We start from the raw sequence: 16,393 nt of genomic DNA on the forward strand, positions 1-16,393 counted from the left end.
ATTCACAGATTCAATTAACTCTTTTCACTAGGAATTCATTCCAGACATACTTAAAGCATCCAGCAAAATGTCTACCTATGATTTAGAAATGCGAGACAAGTAGCACACGATACAAGCACACCTTTATTAAAGGTGCTCTGGTAGCAGCAAAAACAAGGCACAATACTGCCAGTGTAAGTACTGAGGACTAGGACTCCTTATATCTTAATGTTTCACAAAAATAAAGCTACTTAAAGATTTTCTTCCCACTCCTCCCCTTTCCCCCATAATATGCTTTGGAGCTCCAATGTGGTTAGAACTGAAATAAAACTCATCTGTTGCTTTGAGATGCCATTTTCACATAATTAAGATCAATTTCACTGAAATGTTAAGTTCATCAAGCAATTGAAATAAAACTGAATGTACTATGACACAACATATATTTAATAAATATATGTTTTCATTTCATAAGAAAAAAACAATTTATCTTGTCACTGAGCTCAGATGTTGGGGAAGGGGGGGGAAATATGTTACCCAGTGGCTCCAAGATATGCACATTTCTAAAAGTTATCCTAAAATAGTGTTCGGATTGGAACTAAAGCATATAAAAGCCCTAATTGAAGTCACAAGTTGGAGCTCCAGAACTTACCATGGGGGAGGAAATAGTCCTAAGATCACCTAAAAAATAAAGTAGCATTATTAGTTTTATAAATTAGTACAGTTTTAATCTACATTGGATTTTAATATGTCAAATAAAGTACTGGACTGGTTCTTCGTTAAGAACTACACATTTTCATCAACATATACTACTAAACAGAGTAATCAAGTTCTTGGGTAATTGATTTTCTGGTACAATAATCATGATGTTCAACTCTATGGATACATTAGGAAAACCATTTAAAGGGCAACACTCTTCTCAGTGTAACAAAAGCATCTTCTTCACTGCCAGTCACAAGCCATATTGCCAGACCTCATGAAACCCAACTAGAAAACTTTCTAGAAGCAAGCTGGTTGCAAATACAATGCAGCTACGATATCTACAAATAATATCCTTGTGATTTATGATTTATGATGTCATCAGAATAACTCCAATAAAACTTCCACTAATTAGCGAATGGTGAAATATAAGGAAACCATTCCTTTGTAAACACCTGGGCAAGTTACCACTGCAAACATGGAATATAAATTGTTGCAACATTGCAATTAAAAAAAAACACACAACAAAAAACAAACCCATAACATTTAGCTATTTTCCTGGAAAGAGAGAACAGTAGTAACGTGAACTAGCACTGGAAAATGAAAGATGTTATCACATTCATCCCCTTTTCCTCCAAAGAACAGTCAGTTTAAAGAAAATATTTTTTTCAGATGGCCTGTTTTTAAAAGGCCATCTGAAATACATATTCGAGTGTTTTTCTACATACCCATAGAAGGAGGTACCACCCAAACAAGTTTCAGAATTGCCATTTTATGCTGTGGTATATATGATATGATATGACAAGTCTGACAATCAACTACTAGACAGGGACAGATTGCAAACTGGTTGCCAAGATCACATGTGGCAAGGAAGGTGAGCATGTTAACAACTGCCACCTTGAGCTCCAAGAAGAAAGACTTGCTCTTGGTATTTTCATGCACACAAGTTCTTCAGTGAATATTTTTTTAAATGGATAAACACAACTATATAAAATTCCAGATCAGAAGGTACATAGCTTTCTGCCAAGTAAAACTACTTAATCTAGAACAGTAGCGTATCGAACAGGAGTTTTAAGTACATCCTATATCATATGTATTTTCAATGTGTCTATCTTAACTTACTAGGTTGAAGGGCCTTCTCCAGGCTTTCATAATAATACCAGTTTTCTGCATTGCGCTCAATTAACTCTTTGTACACTTCGCCAGCTTCTTTCAGTCTTCCCAACTTCAGTAACATCTCTCCTAAAAGCAACACAGTAAAGAACTGTGAATTACAGGAGAACATACTGGTGACTTGAGAGTAAGGTTTACAACACTAAATACATAAAATTGAGCTTAATCATATGTAGATACTTAAAGAGGCCTATATAGCCCGCAGTTTGGAGCATTCAGCACTTTTGAAAGCAAAGATGATTTGAATGTCTGTATCTGAGTATTTAAAAAAGCTATTGGGTTTATAAAAGAAATAAGCAACTCTTCCTTGCAGGACTCCAACACATAACTATGTTACTTTCTATCAGACTGTTTACTTAATTACACCTATATTTCTCATATCACCTACCTTTTTTTAACCAGTTAAATCACATTGGTTTACTACTAAGTAAATAATTTTACTAGGTCTGGCTTGCATGGAATTAATTTTATTCACAGCAGCCCCTACAGTGCTGTGGTTTGGATTTGTAACTAAACACTGACAACAGAATGTTTTCGCTACTGCTCAGTGGTATTTGTAGAGCATCAAGGCTCTTTTTACACCCACTCTGCACCCAGCAAGCAGGACAGGGTGGACAATAAGCTGGAAGCAGAGACAACCTGGACAGCTGACCCAAAGTAGCCTGAAATATTCCTTTGGCCATCTAGTGTGTCATGTCTAGTAATAAAAAGGAGCATTTGGGCAGGGGACCATTGCTTGGAGACCACCTGAGCACCAGTCTGTGCAAGACGGTGAGTGATAGCCTGTGCATCACTTGGGCATCTTTTTTTTTTCCCCCCATCATTCCCCTTTCTTCTACTTTACCTATCTTTATCTCAACACATGAGTTTTCTTGCTTTTGCTCTTCCTATTCTTTCTTCTGTCCTGACAAGGGAGACTGCAAGCAGTGAGTGAGTAGCTGTTCTACCTGCTGGTCAAGGTCAACCCACTGCAATTAGGCAAACAAGGAGCAGCTGAAGAATACATGCTATTACACAACTGCATACTCAGAACTCAATATTTCAAATCTACAAAACAACTCTGGGTTAATCAAAAAAGTCAACTTCAGTATTCACTTAAGCAGAGCAACACAAGGAAGTGCATTAGAAAGCATAAGAAGGAAACAAGAACCAGATGTTTGTTTTTTCTTTGTTTGACAGAAGTATCAATGTCTGTACTATAAACAGTATCCTTCATGAGATTAAAACTGGGTTACATTAGCTCTGATTTATGAAAGCTACTCTGGTATGTACCAATATAATGAAGTCTGAGATTTCCTCAGTTCCTCAGTTCCAGTGTCAACCCAGGTTAAACTACCTGCATCCACTATCCACTTTGGTTAGGCAAGTTACTTGAGCACCAAATTTTAAGTCTGGTGTTACCAGGCTCCCTATAGTGTTTCAAATCAATTAAAGATCTCACATGTGTTTTACTTTACTGCTCTATCATATCTGAAAGTCAGCCAGTAGCAAGAGGTTAGAACAAAATTGGCTGAGAGAAGGATGACTTACCTTTGATTTCTTCTACTATTAATTTATCACATATTTGCTTTTCATATGTCTCTATATGTTCTAAAGACTCCTCAAATAGATCTGCCTCTCTCATCACTTGATTTTGATACAAAATCAGTTCACTATATTCATAATCTATTTTATTTGGAGGAATCTGGAGGGGAAAAAAAGGCAATAGGTTAATTAACATTTACCCGTACCTCAAATGTTTGCAATATTACAGAACACAAGATCCAGGCTACAAAATATATCAGGGCTATTTATATACCCATCCAAACATTCAAAATGGACAACTCCCATTATTCACAATCAAATTAGATTCATTCAGGATATCCTTTGTTAGATAATAGTTTAAAATAATTCCTGTATTTCCCTGTTATCACTGTGGCAAGATAATTAAAAACAGAAACCTTGCCTTCTCTTATAAAATAAAACTTGCAAACATCTCGGTAGCCTTTTTCTTCTGAAAGACTCATGTACTCCACAACAATTTTGATCCAAGTTCCACAGCAGACTGCTGGGATATCACAATACTTACTATCAGCATACCAAAGTTCTGGATCAAACTATTTCCAAGACCAAAAAACAACCCAAATATTGGCCAGAGCTTGACAACTAGAGTTTTTCAGACCAGACAAACTATTTCTTTCTAACCAACTGTTCTCTGTATTACACTTCAGTTCCCCAGAGAGTACAGTACACAAGCATGTAAAGAGTGTTTTTAAGCAACAGATAATTGTTTTGAGGTCTGCTGCTAGTTGCATACCCAGGACTTTGCCTACAGGCTGTAGTAAATCTAGTGGGTCACCCACCTTCCAGTGAAACATGAGCTACTGAAAGAGGACAACATTCAACAGCGTTCCTTTCTAGGGTTAGAGCGTATTTAGGGAAAAGTCATGCCAGAGATATAATAATTATTCCATACTGAATGCTCTTCACTACTATACACAGAAGCTACTTCAATTATGAGTAAATTCCAAGAATTTCAGAGACAAAGTGCAGAAGTCTGCAGATAATGCCCAGCAGATCTATGCAACACTTTACTACGTGAAACACACTGCCTGAATAGAAATTGTAGGAAAGGTAGTTATAGTCAAACATGATTTTTTTAATTATTAAACATAGATAAGGAGCTGAGCTTGATAATTATTAATGATTTTGTTTTCCATCACACTACATAATTTCTCCCCGAGCAAGCAGCGCCTGAAAGTCACATTGGTCACCAAACCATTTACTATTACTTTTCTGTTTCCTGAGCAAAGCTTTTCCTCTATCTTCTTTCAAGAACCAAGCAATTAAATAAACAGAAATGAAAAGCAGGCAAACAAAGAAACATTAAACTGGTTGAAATTAACATTCATATTAAAATAATCTTTTCCTAAATCACTACTTCCAGCCCTTCCCTAAGCACAGATCAGTTTTATGAGACTTAAAATTTCTGTTCATATGCCCTTTGAATTTGTAGGGGCAGCTCTTTTAGCACTGTAAGTTTTTAGAAATATTTCCTTTTAGATAGAAATATTCTGAAAGAGAGTAAGTAGAATATTGTAGAGATGTGTGGCAATGAACATCAGTTTCACTGCTGAAAACAGCAATGCTAAAAAATACTTGAATACTGTTAACATATTATAGCAAATTATGGCTAATGGAACAAGATGAGACCTTGCACAAAGTAGAGTCAGCAGGTGGCATAAAATGCTACCCATTCCTTTAACTGTATTTCCTCTATCTACAGCTCTATTTCTGTTTCCACCTTGGCTCAATTTTTATCCATATTAAGCATTAGAAGTCACTAATAAAAGCATTGTTACCTTGAAAGCATCTTTAACTGCTTCACAGACTGACACACACAACAGGAGCTGAGCATTTAAATGTGTCTTCTTGCTTATCCTTACTGCAATAGCACTGAACTGAACCTGCAGAGCACCAATTCAGTTCTTTCTCCTCCTCTTCCTTCACAGAAAAATATCCTTCTCTCCAATACAACACACATCTAAATTCCACAAGCAGTACAACTTCTTAGCTCATCATGAATTTGTTTCAGGTCTTCAAAACACTGACTAGCCCTGAAGTCCTTAAAAATATTATATATATAAGAAACAGATATGCTAGCTGTCATGTATCTCCACTGCTTTGGCAGGACTAAAAGAAATTATGAAATGTCAAAAAAAACCTCTCAAATGAACTCCTCATTACATACCAGGCAAATCCACCAGAAAGATACCTCACTTACTGTTGCTCCATTGAAAAAGCCATTTTTAGAAGTAGTTTTAAGAAAAACCTCGTTTTAGAAGTATTTTGAAATCTCATCAAATTAATGATGATTTAAACATGCAATTCAGAGGGTAAACACAACCCCAGTACTTTATCTGAATAATCAGATTTAATAGAATATCTTATTCTTTATAAGCAAAAGCTTTTCCCCCCACTATTTTTGCTGCACAATACATCTTCACTCCTCCCTCCCCCCAGAAGTTATGATTGTTGCACGTGAGATGTCCAACTTTCTCTTGAAGTCAGTTCTACTATTTCATAATCAATTTCTTCCTCTCCTGGATCAAAAAGAAAGCAATTTTACAACCGCAGACACCCTAACTGTCACTGAAAGAATGTGACAAGATGCAACCAAAACATACCTAAGAGCAGACCCCCAAAACTCCAGAGGTTTTCTGTCCATATCTGTAATTGTGGGCCTGATGCAGAAATTAGGAATAAAATAAAAATTAAAAATAAAAATTTTGTTCTGGAAAAGAAGAAAGGAAAAATGGGACATACAACAGTAAAACAAATTGCATTGTTGTTTGACACCTTCGTTCCCAAAACTTAAATTCTGAAGTGACTCTTAAATCATTTGAATTAACTTGGACAGCACAGGCTGTTATATTTCCTGCAGTGATGTCTGCATTCAAAGTCATAACCTGGTTTTGACTGAAATATTGTGTATCTGGTTAGTTTATAGCTTTCAGATGACAGGCAATGTTGATCTGGATACATTAAGAGACAGAAAATTTACTACTTCCAATGATAACTCTGCTATTAGAATAAAACTGTCAGTGATAAGAAGTGATTTATCATTTGAATTTGTTGCTCAACTTCCTACCACTACTTGTTCCTTTATTTTTCCCTACTAAGCAATCTTCCCAGCGATCCTTCTTCCCAAAACCACTATCTAAACTTCACTAGAATCACCTGGTTTTTTTCCTGTTTACAGTAAACAAAGAGAATCTCTGCCTTTCACTAGACAACATTTTCTCTAGGTCTCTTACCCTTCCATATTGTTATCCTCAGTTTTAACCTTTTCAAAAACAGGGTCATCAGTAAGTCTTGACTTCTCGGTAAAGTACTCTATACAGAAAACCACTGCTGCTCAGAAATAAGGGTGTTATTTTTGCTTTTCACCCACAAGTCTGTCCTGAGGGACAGTTTTACAATAACCTAAGCCTGGATCAACAACAGCAGCTCACTTCCCTCTATTATTCCCCTTCCTCCTTCCCCTCTCACCTCACAGTTGTTCAGTTCAGCCAATCAATCCTTCAAAAGAGTTATTATTTTTCTGTCACTTTGGTTTCCTGAACCAGCCCCTCCACGAGTCAACCCATGCTGCACAAGGAAGCAGTGGGAACACACAGGAAAAAGTCAGACCGCTGGTTTTGGCAACAGCTTGTAGCTAGAATAGCTCCATTATTTTGTAATACCGCATCTTCAGATATTCACCTACGGTCACTATTGATAAAATGGCAGTTCCTTGATATTTTCTTTAGTTTTACTGCTTGATTTTTGGCTGTGTTAATTCCCATCTGAACAGACAGAGCTGCCTGAGTAATCCAAGTAAATTAATATGACTGCCCTACATCACCATGATTTACCAATTATTGCAACAGCAGCATTTACATAACACATTGCATTCACTTCTTCATTCATTAACAATAATGGTAAACAGTATCAGGCCTAATACAGACTGCCATAAAACTCCTAAAAACCATCAGCTTGTTAAAGACTCCCATTCATATGTGATTTGGAAACCCTTCAGTCTTTCAACCGTTCTTTTAAATCTTAAACAGCATCACCCTTTATCCCAGCCACATGCAATATTCTATCAAGTCAGTCACAAAACTTCATCTGTGGAGTTGGAGCACATACAAAGTACAGGACGGGAAGGGAAATTTAGGAAGCAAGCAACATATGTATCTCCTCAAAGATCAATAGAGTGTCCTGAACTCAACTATTTTAAGTACAGGACTGTTAGATAACCAGAGACAGCACAAGCACTACGTTTGGGGACTACTGTAGAAGAGCTCAAGTGTGGCAAAATTGAGTTTGAGTTCACTTGGTCCCTTCTGACTCTTCTGGACCCAACACATTGATTCTTGCAGTGGCTGGGGCCCTACGTGGGCCTGTACCCCTGAGGGAGCCAGCACAGCAAAGCACAAAACTCTCTCTGTTTGCAAGAGATGTGAAACTAATGCAGTCACCCACATTTAGTGTTCTGGGGGAGAAAACACAACATCACCACTTAATTGTCTCCACCCCCCCCACCCCCCCAAAGGCTTGACAATATTTTCTATAAACTCCTGTTTTCCAATATTTGTAGCATATTTGTCCTTTACTGCTTAACCACCTTTTCCACCATCTGCCTGTGACTGATATTACACTACTCAACAGTTAAAAGCTCATTGTTCAAATACAAACTGTCCTCCTATTTATAGATATATCCCAAATATTTCCAGTTTTACTGAAAAAGGGTATCAGATCCTGAGATCTCAGGATTTCTGTGTTTTAGCCTGAGATCTAAGATTGTGATAACATGCACAGCAGACTCCACTGATTTAATATGTTCATGTACAGTAGATGGTTTTAAGTCTGGTTTAGTCACTAGACTGCAGAACATATTATCATGACTGCCCTCACACAAGCATATTTACACACAATCTTTTCAAAAAGATGACAACATTAACAGCATCACCTCCATTTTCTCCAAGAGGCAAATTCCACTGTTAAACCCTCTTAGTCCTTGAAAGAACCTCAATTTCTTACACTTCATTTGCAGTTTTTCCATTTATTATATATTCATTTTAATTTGAACAGTCATTTCAACATTGAGCTCAGATTTGGCTCTACTGACTCATTTGAGAACCACGACCTTTTGGTTGTCAAATGCTCCTAAAAGATGACCCAATTTTCATTTAACCTTATTGTTTTCAGGGTTTATTCAAGCCTGAAGTTACAGCTCTTTTGAAGTATCAAGCTGTATATACCTGGCTTGCTACATCCGTTGTTTGACCACAATACACAACCAAGACACAAACTCTGCTCCCTCCTAGCAATTACTGATTTGCTTTCTTACAGTTAGACCCATTCTGGATGTATAAGACCTCAAATGCGGTTCCCAGAAAGAATGTGATATTCTAGTTTAAAAAAAAAAAATTGTAGGTCAGGTAATATCTTAGTATCTGCATGTGATACTTCCAGCACATGCCCCAAACTGAATCCATCTATAAACATTTTTTTCTTCCCATGCTACAGAATAATGAACATATCCACTCTGTTCTGTTTACTCAGACTTCATAGTTCTGCATCACCAGTAACAGAACAAGGGAAAGGTCTCTCTCTCAAAAGAGGTTATACTGATGTTAGCATTGTATTTGATTTATTCCAACAAGTTTCAGTAACAGCAAATCTTCTCAAAGAATTTTCAGCTATGCTTTCATGTTACTTAACACCAAGCACTGATTTTAAATGCATAGTGTACAGATGCATAGAAAGGAATGAAAAATTTTTTTTTCATGTCCTTTGTAGAGATGTAATGACATCCAGGCTATGGCAGGATAGAGGGCAAACAAGCATATCCAACACTAAACAGTATTTTCTGAAGTTTTACCTCCTGTAAAGGGACAGGATCATAGGTTTTTTTTAGCTACAAACCTCACAAACATTAGGTTATTCAGTTATTGTACATCAGTCTACCATTATATCCTCAACCCTAACAGCACATTGCAAGGGGAAAAAAGTATTCCCATAATTTGCATCAGCTGCTAAGCTCCTCGAAATCTTTCTGCTCAAAGCAGAAATCTCCATAAATTTCTTCCTAATTCTGAACTGATTCTTAATTATTCCCAATTACAAACAACTAACTCCACAGATTCTGTCTCTTATACAGAAAGCGTTCTCTTCCCAGAACAGGAAGTCTTACCTGTTGGGTTTTCCTAAACTCTTCAAGTAGTTTTAAGGCCATATCGTAATCTTTTAGTAAGTGGTACGCGATAGCATATCCAATCCAAGACGCCCGTTGTGTGGGGCGCAGCTGAAGCAGCTGATATCTCGTCTCCTTCAGTAAAAAAGAAGAAATTTAAAAGCAACAGATATATTAAAAAAAGAGGTACAACACCCTTAGCATGTTTTACCACCGGTATGGCTAATATTTTAAAAGCCCTGGGTATTTTTTGTAATTCTAACAGCATGGGGAAAAGCATGTTTCCATCTCATACATTTTGATGGCTACACTCTAAATACAGGAATCACAGCCGAAAGTATAAAATCTTTGTTGGGACACAAAAGGTGTCACTTTCAAGAGTACCTCTTAACAGCCTAAACTATTTCCCAGATCAAGCTTTGAAATCTGAGCAAAGGGTTTCCAATAAGAAGGACGAGCTTGCTGCCACTTAGAAGAGCAGCCCCTGCTGGTCCTCATACTGCTGCAGTACTTCCTAGATCCCCTTCCTGCATCAAATCACATCCCTAAGTCAGCTATTCTCTTCTCTTGCATTAGCAAATTCAACATCCCCAGTGAAGGAGACCAACTAATGCCCAAGCCCACTATCTAGTCCTTTGCTTCACAAGAAATAAAGAATGGAAAGGGAATAGGATTTGCCCCTTTCACAGTCAAATCGGATGAGCCGTTTTGAAACCACTAACCTCATTTTTAGTCAAATTTTCATGTTTTATTTATAATAAAAATCAGTATTGAAATTCAATAAATCGGTCATCATGGGGCAGGTTCATGACAGTTTTATTTCTCATGAAAAAATACCTTCCATACACACACCCAAAACACCATTTGCAGTATGTCACAATAGCAATTAACTCCTTCTTGCTAAACTTTAAGTCTTATCCCCTTTATTTTCCTTATTTCAGTGAGAAATGAGTTCAGAACTAGTGTTTTACAAGCAATCCACAAGTCAAACTGTAGAGAATAACCATGCTTTTAGTTCTGTTCTTAACATTACATGAGGCCCTGCTGCAATACACTTTCATGCTTTCCTAAATAAGAGCTTAAAACACTTTTGAAACAGCAAAGTACCAGCAACAGAATTACTACCAAAAAAAGACAATAATGAAACAGAATAACAAGAGAATGGTAACAGCAATAAATTGGAATTCAAAGAGAATACTTACTCTGTATCCTTCTAAATCCCTCATTTGGATCTGCAACAAAGAGAGATCTCTCAGGATCTGTAGATTATCTTTATCTAGTTTGAGTGCATTCCGGTAACACTTGATGGCTTCATCATATTTCTTATCAGAACGTTGCAAAAGACCATACACATGCCAACCTAATGCAATGCTAAGGAAGATACATTGACAATTTTCACAAAGTAACAGCAGTGCACTTGTGTTAAAGACCAAACAACACCTTCCTTGAAGAGCAGCACCTTATAAAGTTTGATTACTGCAGCCAGACTTTATCAATACATTTAAAAATATTAAATGCTCCCAAATAAGCAATAAAGTCTCATTTAAAAATCACCTGTTAAGCCACATTCACAACCCCTGCCAAACATTATTATGCAAACTAAATGACGCAAACTCCACAGGACCAAAAAGAGTTTTTCCTAAAGATGTACTGTTTAAAACATACTACGGTAATTACAGTAGGAGTTCTTACTCCTAGAAGTGACTTATTTTAACAATACAATTGGTGTACAAGTTTTACGTTTCCTCACTTGCCTGTAACCTCAGTCTCCAGATTATACAGTAGAGGGTAAACACAGAGCTACACTTCATTCATTGACAAAAGGAAATCTTAGCATTCCTGTGCTTCAAAGGTCTTTATCACATCAGCATCTCAGATTTCCATCAGTCCTGTGTTATTTCAGTAGGCTTTTCTCTCACAAGCATCCTTTTTTATCCTGGCAAGATTCTGAATTCAAAGTAGGAAACCAACATGTCATAGCAAAGCATCATCATACTGTGTGTGTTTACTTCAGTCTCCAAAAGTCATATTAAAAGAAATATTACCTGACATGATCTACCTTTTGCTACTTCAGCAGCTCATTGTGTCAACATCTTCCACAGCAGTAAAACTGAACTTATTTCCATTTTCAAATTACAGGTGGCTCAAAAGTTCCCTCAAGCTCTTCCATATGTCCCTGAAGCAGCAAAACACAGCAAATCTTGCTAAGAGGTACACGTATCCTTCACTGCTTTCAATTAAGATGGCACAAATAACTCTTAGTGCTAATAACCAAAATATTTAAGAGTTTTTGTTCTACTGAATTGAAACAAGTGTTCCCTCCAAAGATACAAACATTGCCAAACTCTGAAAAAGCTGAGAAAGTACATTAATTCAGTGTCAGCCTCATCAAATTAACTGAAGAAACAGAACTAAGTTTTTCTTACAAAGACTCACATCCTTGAAGTTCTAGATATGACAATATAAAGTAGGTTTGTAATTGAGAAGATGTAAGACTCCAGCCAAAAGAAAAGACTTGCTAGAACTAAATCTGAAGGAAACTTGTAATACTCAGGCAAGAGACCCTGTTCTGCATTTCTACAGGAACACCAAATTAATTTCAGCCAGCTGAAGCATGCAAAAACTCCACATGCATCTCTAAGACTGTGAAGAAAGCTGCTATTTCTGCCATCATGATTTAAGACTGAACGGGAAAGGGGAACAAAATTATTTTGGATATAGTCACGGCTGTCAGTCTAATACTGCTGCTTCTTTCTGTAAACCCTGCCTTGCCCATTCAAATATTCAGGACATGGATTAGAGTTAAAGATAGCATCTTCACACCTGCCTCAGAACTACTGATACTTTAGATTCTCACCTAGAGCAAGATAATTCAGTCCAAAAGAATTTATGTGCACTTTGAACAACGTACTTAAACTACTCAAAGCATCATCTTAGTCTATCAGGCATCATTACCATTTCTGGATGCTGCCAGTAATCTGGCTTTATCTTTCATAAATAATATTCTTCACCAAGCAATTAAGTAAAGAAAAAACAAACTCACTCAGAAGTAAGGGTGTACAATATTCAAGAGTAAGCATAGGAAATTTTAACAGTGATACAAGCCAATAAGGCAAAGTGCCACCAATTTCTTATAGTAGGCAGCTCTTGACAACCTTGCATGCATTCCTACAGCATCCCAAATACAACATGCCACATCTGAAACATTTATTCTTGAAATAAATGTAGCTCTCTGACCAGATCATTACTCAAGTAATAGCCCAAAATGGGTCAGAATTCATTTGTAGTTTGACCAGAAAATTTCTGGATTTCAAAATAATTTTAAAACAGCTATTTTCCCCAAAAACCTCAATATTAAGAACCACAGAATTAAAGTGTTCCAATCCTCCTAAACCAAGTCAGAATGCTGATGTGACCAGCTATATTTTATATACCCTGTACCAGGGGCTGTTTAAAAAGCATCTTCAAATCTTACCACAAGAAAATAAGAACACAAACACATATTGCACCTCCTCAAAACCAGTTACTGCAAGGAGGTGAATTCAGTGATTTCCACCTGCCTCTCCTTTTAACACAAAGGACAGGCATTAAAGTCATGTAAAACAGGAAACAAACATTACTTTAGAGAGCCTCACAAGCCTCCTTAGGTGGCACTGAGAACCAACAGGCATTCAGGCTTTTATCAGAACTTCATGGCTGGTCACAAACCTTTGCAAAGGATGTAGGTGAAACCAGTATTAAAAAAGCTCAGTCTCAGATCTCAGTTTCTCATGAGCTAGAATAAATATATTCTCCTAGTCTTGACTCTCCCTTATCTACTGGAGCCCCACAACCAGAAAAGATTCAGATATTTGTGTAGTGACATTATATGGGTAGCACATCAGGTACTCTTAAAGTGTGGTAATAGTACAAGAGGTTTGCTATTTCTTTGGAATTTACCAAGAGATGACAACTGAAAGTACTGTGACAAACCCAACGGTTAGATGGAATTAATTCAGTATCAGCTAGAGAAGTAATTCTGCATAGACAGACTATTCAAAGGGATTCTCTGTAGAGCTATAACAATACACTTGAATGCAAAAAGGTGGAACTTCTTGCTTTGTCAGAGCTAGTTCATGGATGCAGTTAAAAATTGAACATTTGTGCCTAATAGAATTCAGATGAGTTTACACTTTCGCTGAATTCGGAAAACAAAACTCTTTGCAGTCTTTTTAAGGTAAGAAAAGTTTAACAAGTCAGTAAAATATTGATTAAAAATCCAAACCTCATAACAAAAAACCACAAACACACACAACTTTAAACTTGTCTAGGAAAAAGGTCCCTTTGACCACCTTACCCCCTCAAATTAGATTAAAAAAAAAACCACCACACACAAAAAAAGCCAAAAAACAACCACCAAAACAAAACCAAACCACAGATCCCTCCAGCATTTGTAAGTAAGTTTTCTAGACAGTTTTAAAAGTCAGCATGAACTGCAGCAAGGATTAGTGATGCTGATTAATCTGATAAATCTCACTCTGGAACTTTGTTTAGGAATCAGTCTCCCAAAATTCTTAACTGACTCATCCAGACTCTCTGATTTAAGGTGCAAGGCTTCTTAAACAGATTGAAGTTGCTTTAATATTCCTTAGGCATTCAGCTTCTAAGATCAAGAAGGTACAAACTATCTCTGATTGTCCTATGGCATACCTCTAGTAACTCTTATTACCTTCATACACTTAAAGGTTATTCCCACCCTCAAGCTCTCTGGACATTTAATATAAGAATGGTGTAAACAACCACCCCTTTGTCTTAACTAGATGGCCATCAGAAAGTGTTTCCCACAACACTGAAGATTTTTAATGTTAAAAACTTAAATATTTAATGGAAAAATTACCCCTTAATATGCAACTCAAATGCATACAGAACAGGCATTCTGTGCAAAACTGAAGTAGCCTCCTACCTGTGGCTTAAATAGAAGACAGCTACTCCCAAAGCTCTTAGGTAGCTGTTAAGTATTTCACAGGTATACACTTTTGGAAGACTAGTTTACAACAGTGTAGTAATCATCAAGCCTGTAGACCTAAACCATTATCTAAAATTTAACAACAAAACAGATATTTTCAGAGCACCTCTAGATTGGATTTCTTACACATTTTTAAGGAAGAAAAAAACTTTAGAAAAGGCCAGATTTTACAAGCCATACATATTCTCTGCAGAAAATTAAAAAAACTCACAGATGGTCTTTTTCTAATAAGAAAAATGCTTTTTACATTTATTTAACAAGTCCGCAAAATTGTAGAAAGGAAAATAAAACCTTATTTCAAGAATTTAATTAACAATTAATATTCACTGGATTAACAATCAATATTCTCACCGTACACACCCTAGATTTTTTATAAATACCACATTATGTATTTGAAAAGTATGTACTGATGCAGGAACAAGATCACACATGCAGAAGTGAGAACTCATAGCAAAAAGATCTGGTTTTGTATTACAAAGGATACAGACATGACTCTTCACGTCATTACGAAGTCCTTTACGAACAAATTCATATGCTTCTTCCTTCTTCCCTAAGCAGTTCAAGGTCAGTCCTTTCATCGCCAGCGTCTCTGTAAGAAATATCATATACTTATGTTTCTGACTTACCATATGCCAGTTTCACAGTACAGATACCCTTTGAAGTTGTTACACAGCAAAGTTCCCTATTAAATGATAAATTTAGATCAGGCTAGCAGCCTAGCACAGCTGAAGACTGTTACAAAGAGGAATTTCCTTTCTTGAAATTGGTCTTTAAAAGACCACTGCAGAGCACCATACAGATGTGAGGAACACAGACAATGCAAACTTTGTTAATTAAAAAAATACATTTAACTGACTTTAAGGGAGTTAACAATAAACTAAAGCAACTTCAGAGAGCTTCTCAATGGGTGTTAAACTTCCAGATAGGCAGAGCAAGAAAAAAAAAATTAGGTTGTGTCAGACCATAACAGATGTCTGTCAAGAGTCAGCTCCACTGCAAAGCATTAGTTAAGAGAAGTATATTTCCTGGTAAAGTATTTTGGGGGTGAAAAGATATTCTCAAAGTAGTGGCATTTTAATCAACATTCTGAGAGGCACAAGACTTTATATAATGCATCAGTATGATTATTGCTCCCTCTCTTCCCCCGATTTTTCAAGAAACACTGTGGGAAACAAGTCGCATGTAAGGCATGCACTATGCCCAAAAAGCTGTTCCAGATTCATATTTGAGTTTTTCTGCCAAGTAAAAGACCACTTTGTTTTGGCCCCTGTCAGAAGATCAGTCATATTTTCATCACAGTACTCCAGTTTTCCTCCAATTGCTACGTTTTCTCTAGTAGTAATGGCCATGGCCCATCATCTCAAGGTCAGTTGTAACTGCAGCTTGAAGATTCATTGACAGGCCTGTTTAACACTGTTTCCTGTCAAAGTACACCTAAAGTGAATGATGACCCAAAATGAGCCAAGGTTTTTGTTTCATTTTTAAGTTGTCCCACATCCACACTGTAAGAAGAGAAAAAGCTATAATGATACCTTCCCAATAATAACAGGAAGCTTGAAAAAACACATCCTTACTGTGGGAAAGAGGACAAGCTACTCCTGCCTTCCCACACCAGGGAGACAACTGCCCAGCCACAGAAATCCATCTGTTTGCCACATTCTCACTATGTTTTTCAAACTCCTTGTCTCTGAAGCTAAGTGTGGCAGCAGTGCAGCCTCCCATCAGATCATTTCATTGCCTTAGTTCTGTATCAGCTGTTCATTCCAGGCTTTGCTCCCAAGCTTCAAAGCCATCAGTGGCTCAGAGCCCAAGTAGTATGT

The 16,393-nt window shown here is 36.9% G+C and overlaps 1 protein-coding gene across 4 annotated transcripts in view; it reads right to left on the reverse strand.

The window, feature by feature from the left end:
- NAA16 (N-alpha-acetyltransferase 16, NatA auxiliary subunit) overlaps positions 1-16,393 on the reverse strand; it is a 64,389-nt gene that overhangs the window by 33,905 nt on the left and 14,091 nt on the right. For all 4 annotated transcript variants that reach the window (XR_011738158.1, XM_071805864.1, XM_065847537.2 and 1 more), the window contains exons 3-7: positions 15,058-15,162; positions 10,771-10,928; positions 9,569-9,703; positions 3,379-3,532; positions 1,798-1,917 (exon numbers count right to left, since the gene is read on the reverse strand). Coding sequence is in view for 3 of the 4 variants with exons in the window: in XM_071805864.1 (XP_071661965.1) it covers positions 1,798-1,917; positions 3,379-3,532; positions 9,569-9,703; positions 10,771-10,928; positions 15,058-15,162 (672 nt within the window). In the remaining variant the exon portion in view is untranslated. The remainder of the gene's footprint in view (positions 1-1,797; positions 1,918-3,378; positions 3,533-9,568; positions 9,704-10,770; positions 10,929-15,057; positions 15,163-16,393) is intronic.

The sequence above is a fragment of the Patagioenas fasciata genome, chromosome 1 (genome assembly GCF_037038585.1).
Source record: "Patagioenas fasciata isolate bPatFas1 chromosome 1, bPatFas1.hap1, whole genome shotgun sequence".
Classification (NCBI taxonomy): domain Eukaryota; kingdom Metazoa; phylum Chordata; class Aves; order Columbiformes; family Columbidae; genus Patagioenas; species Patagioenas fasciata.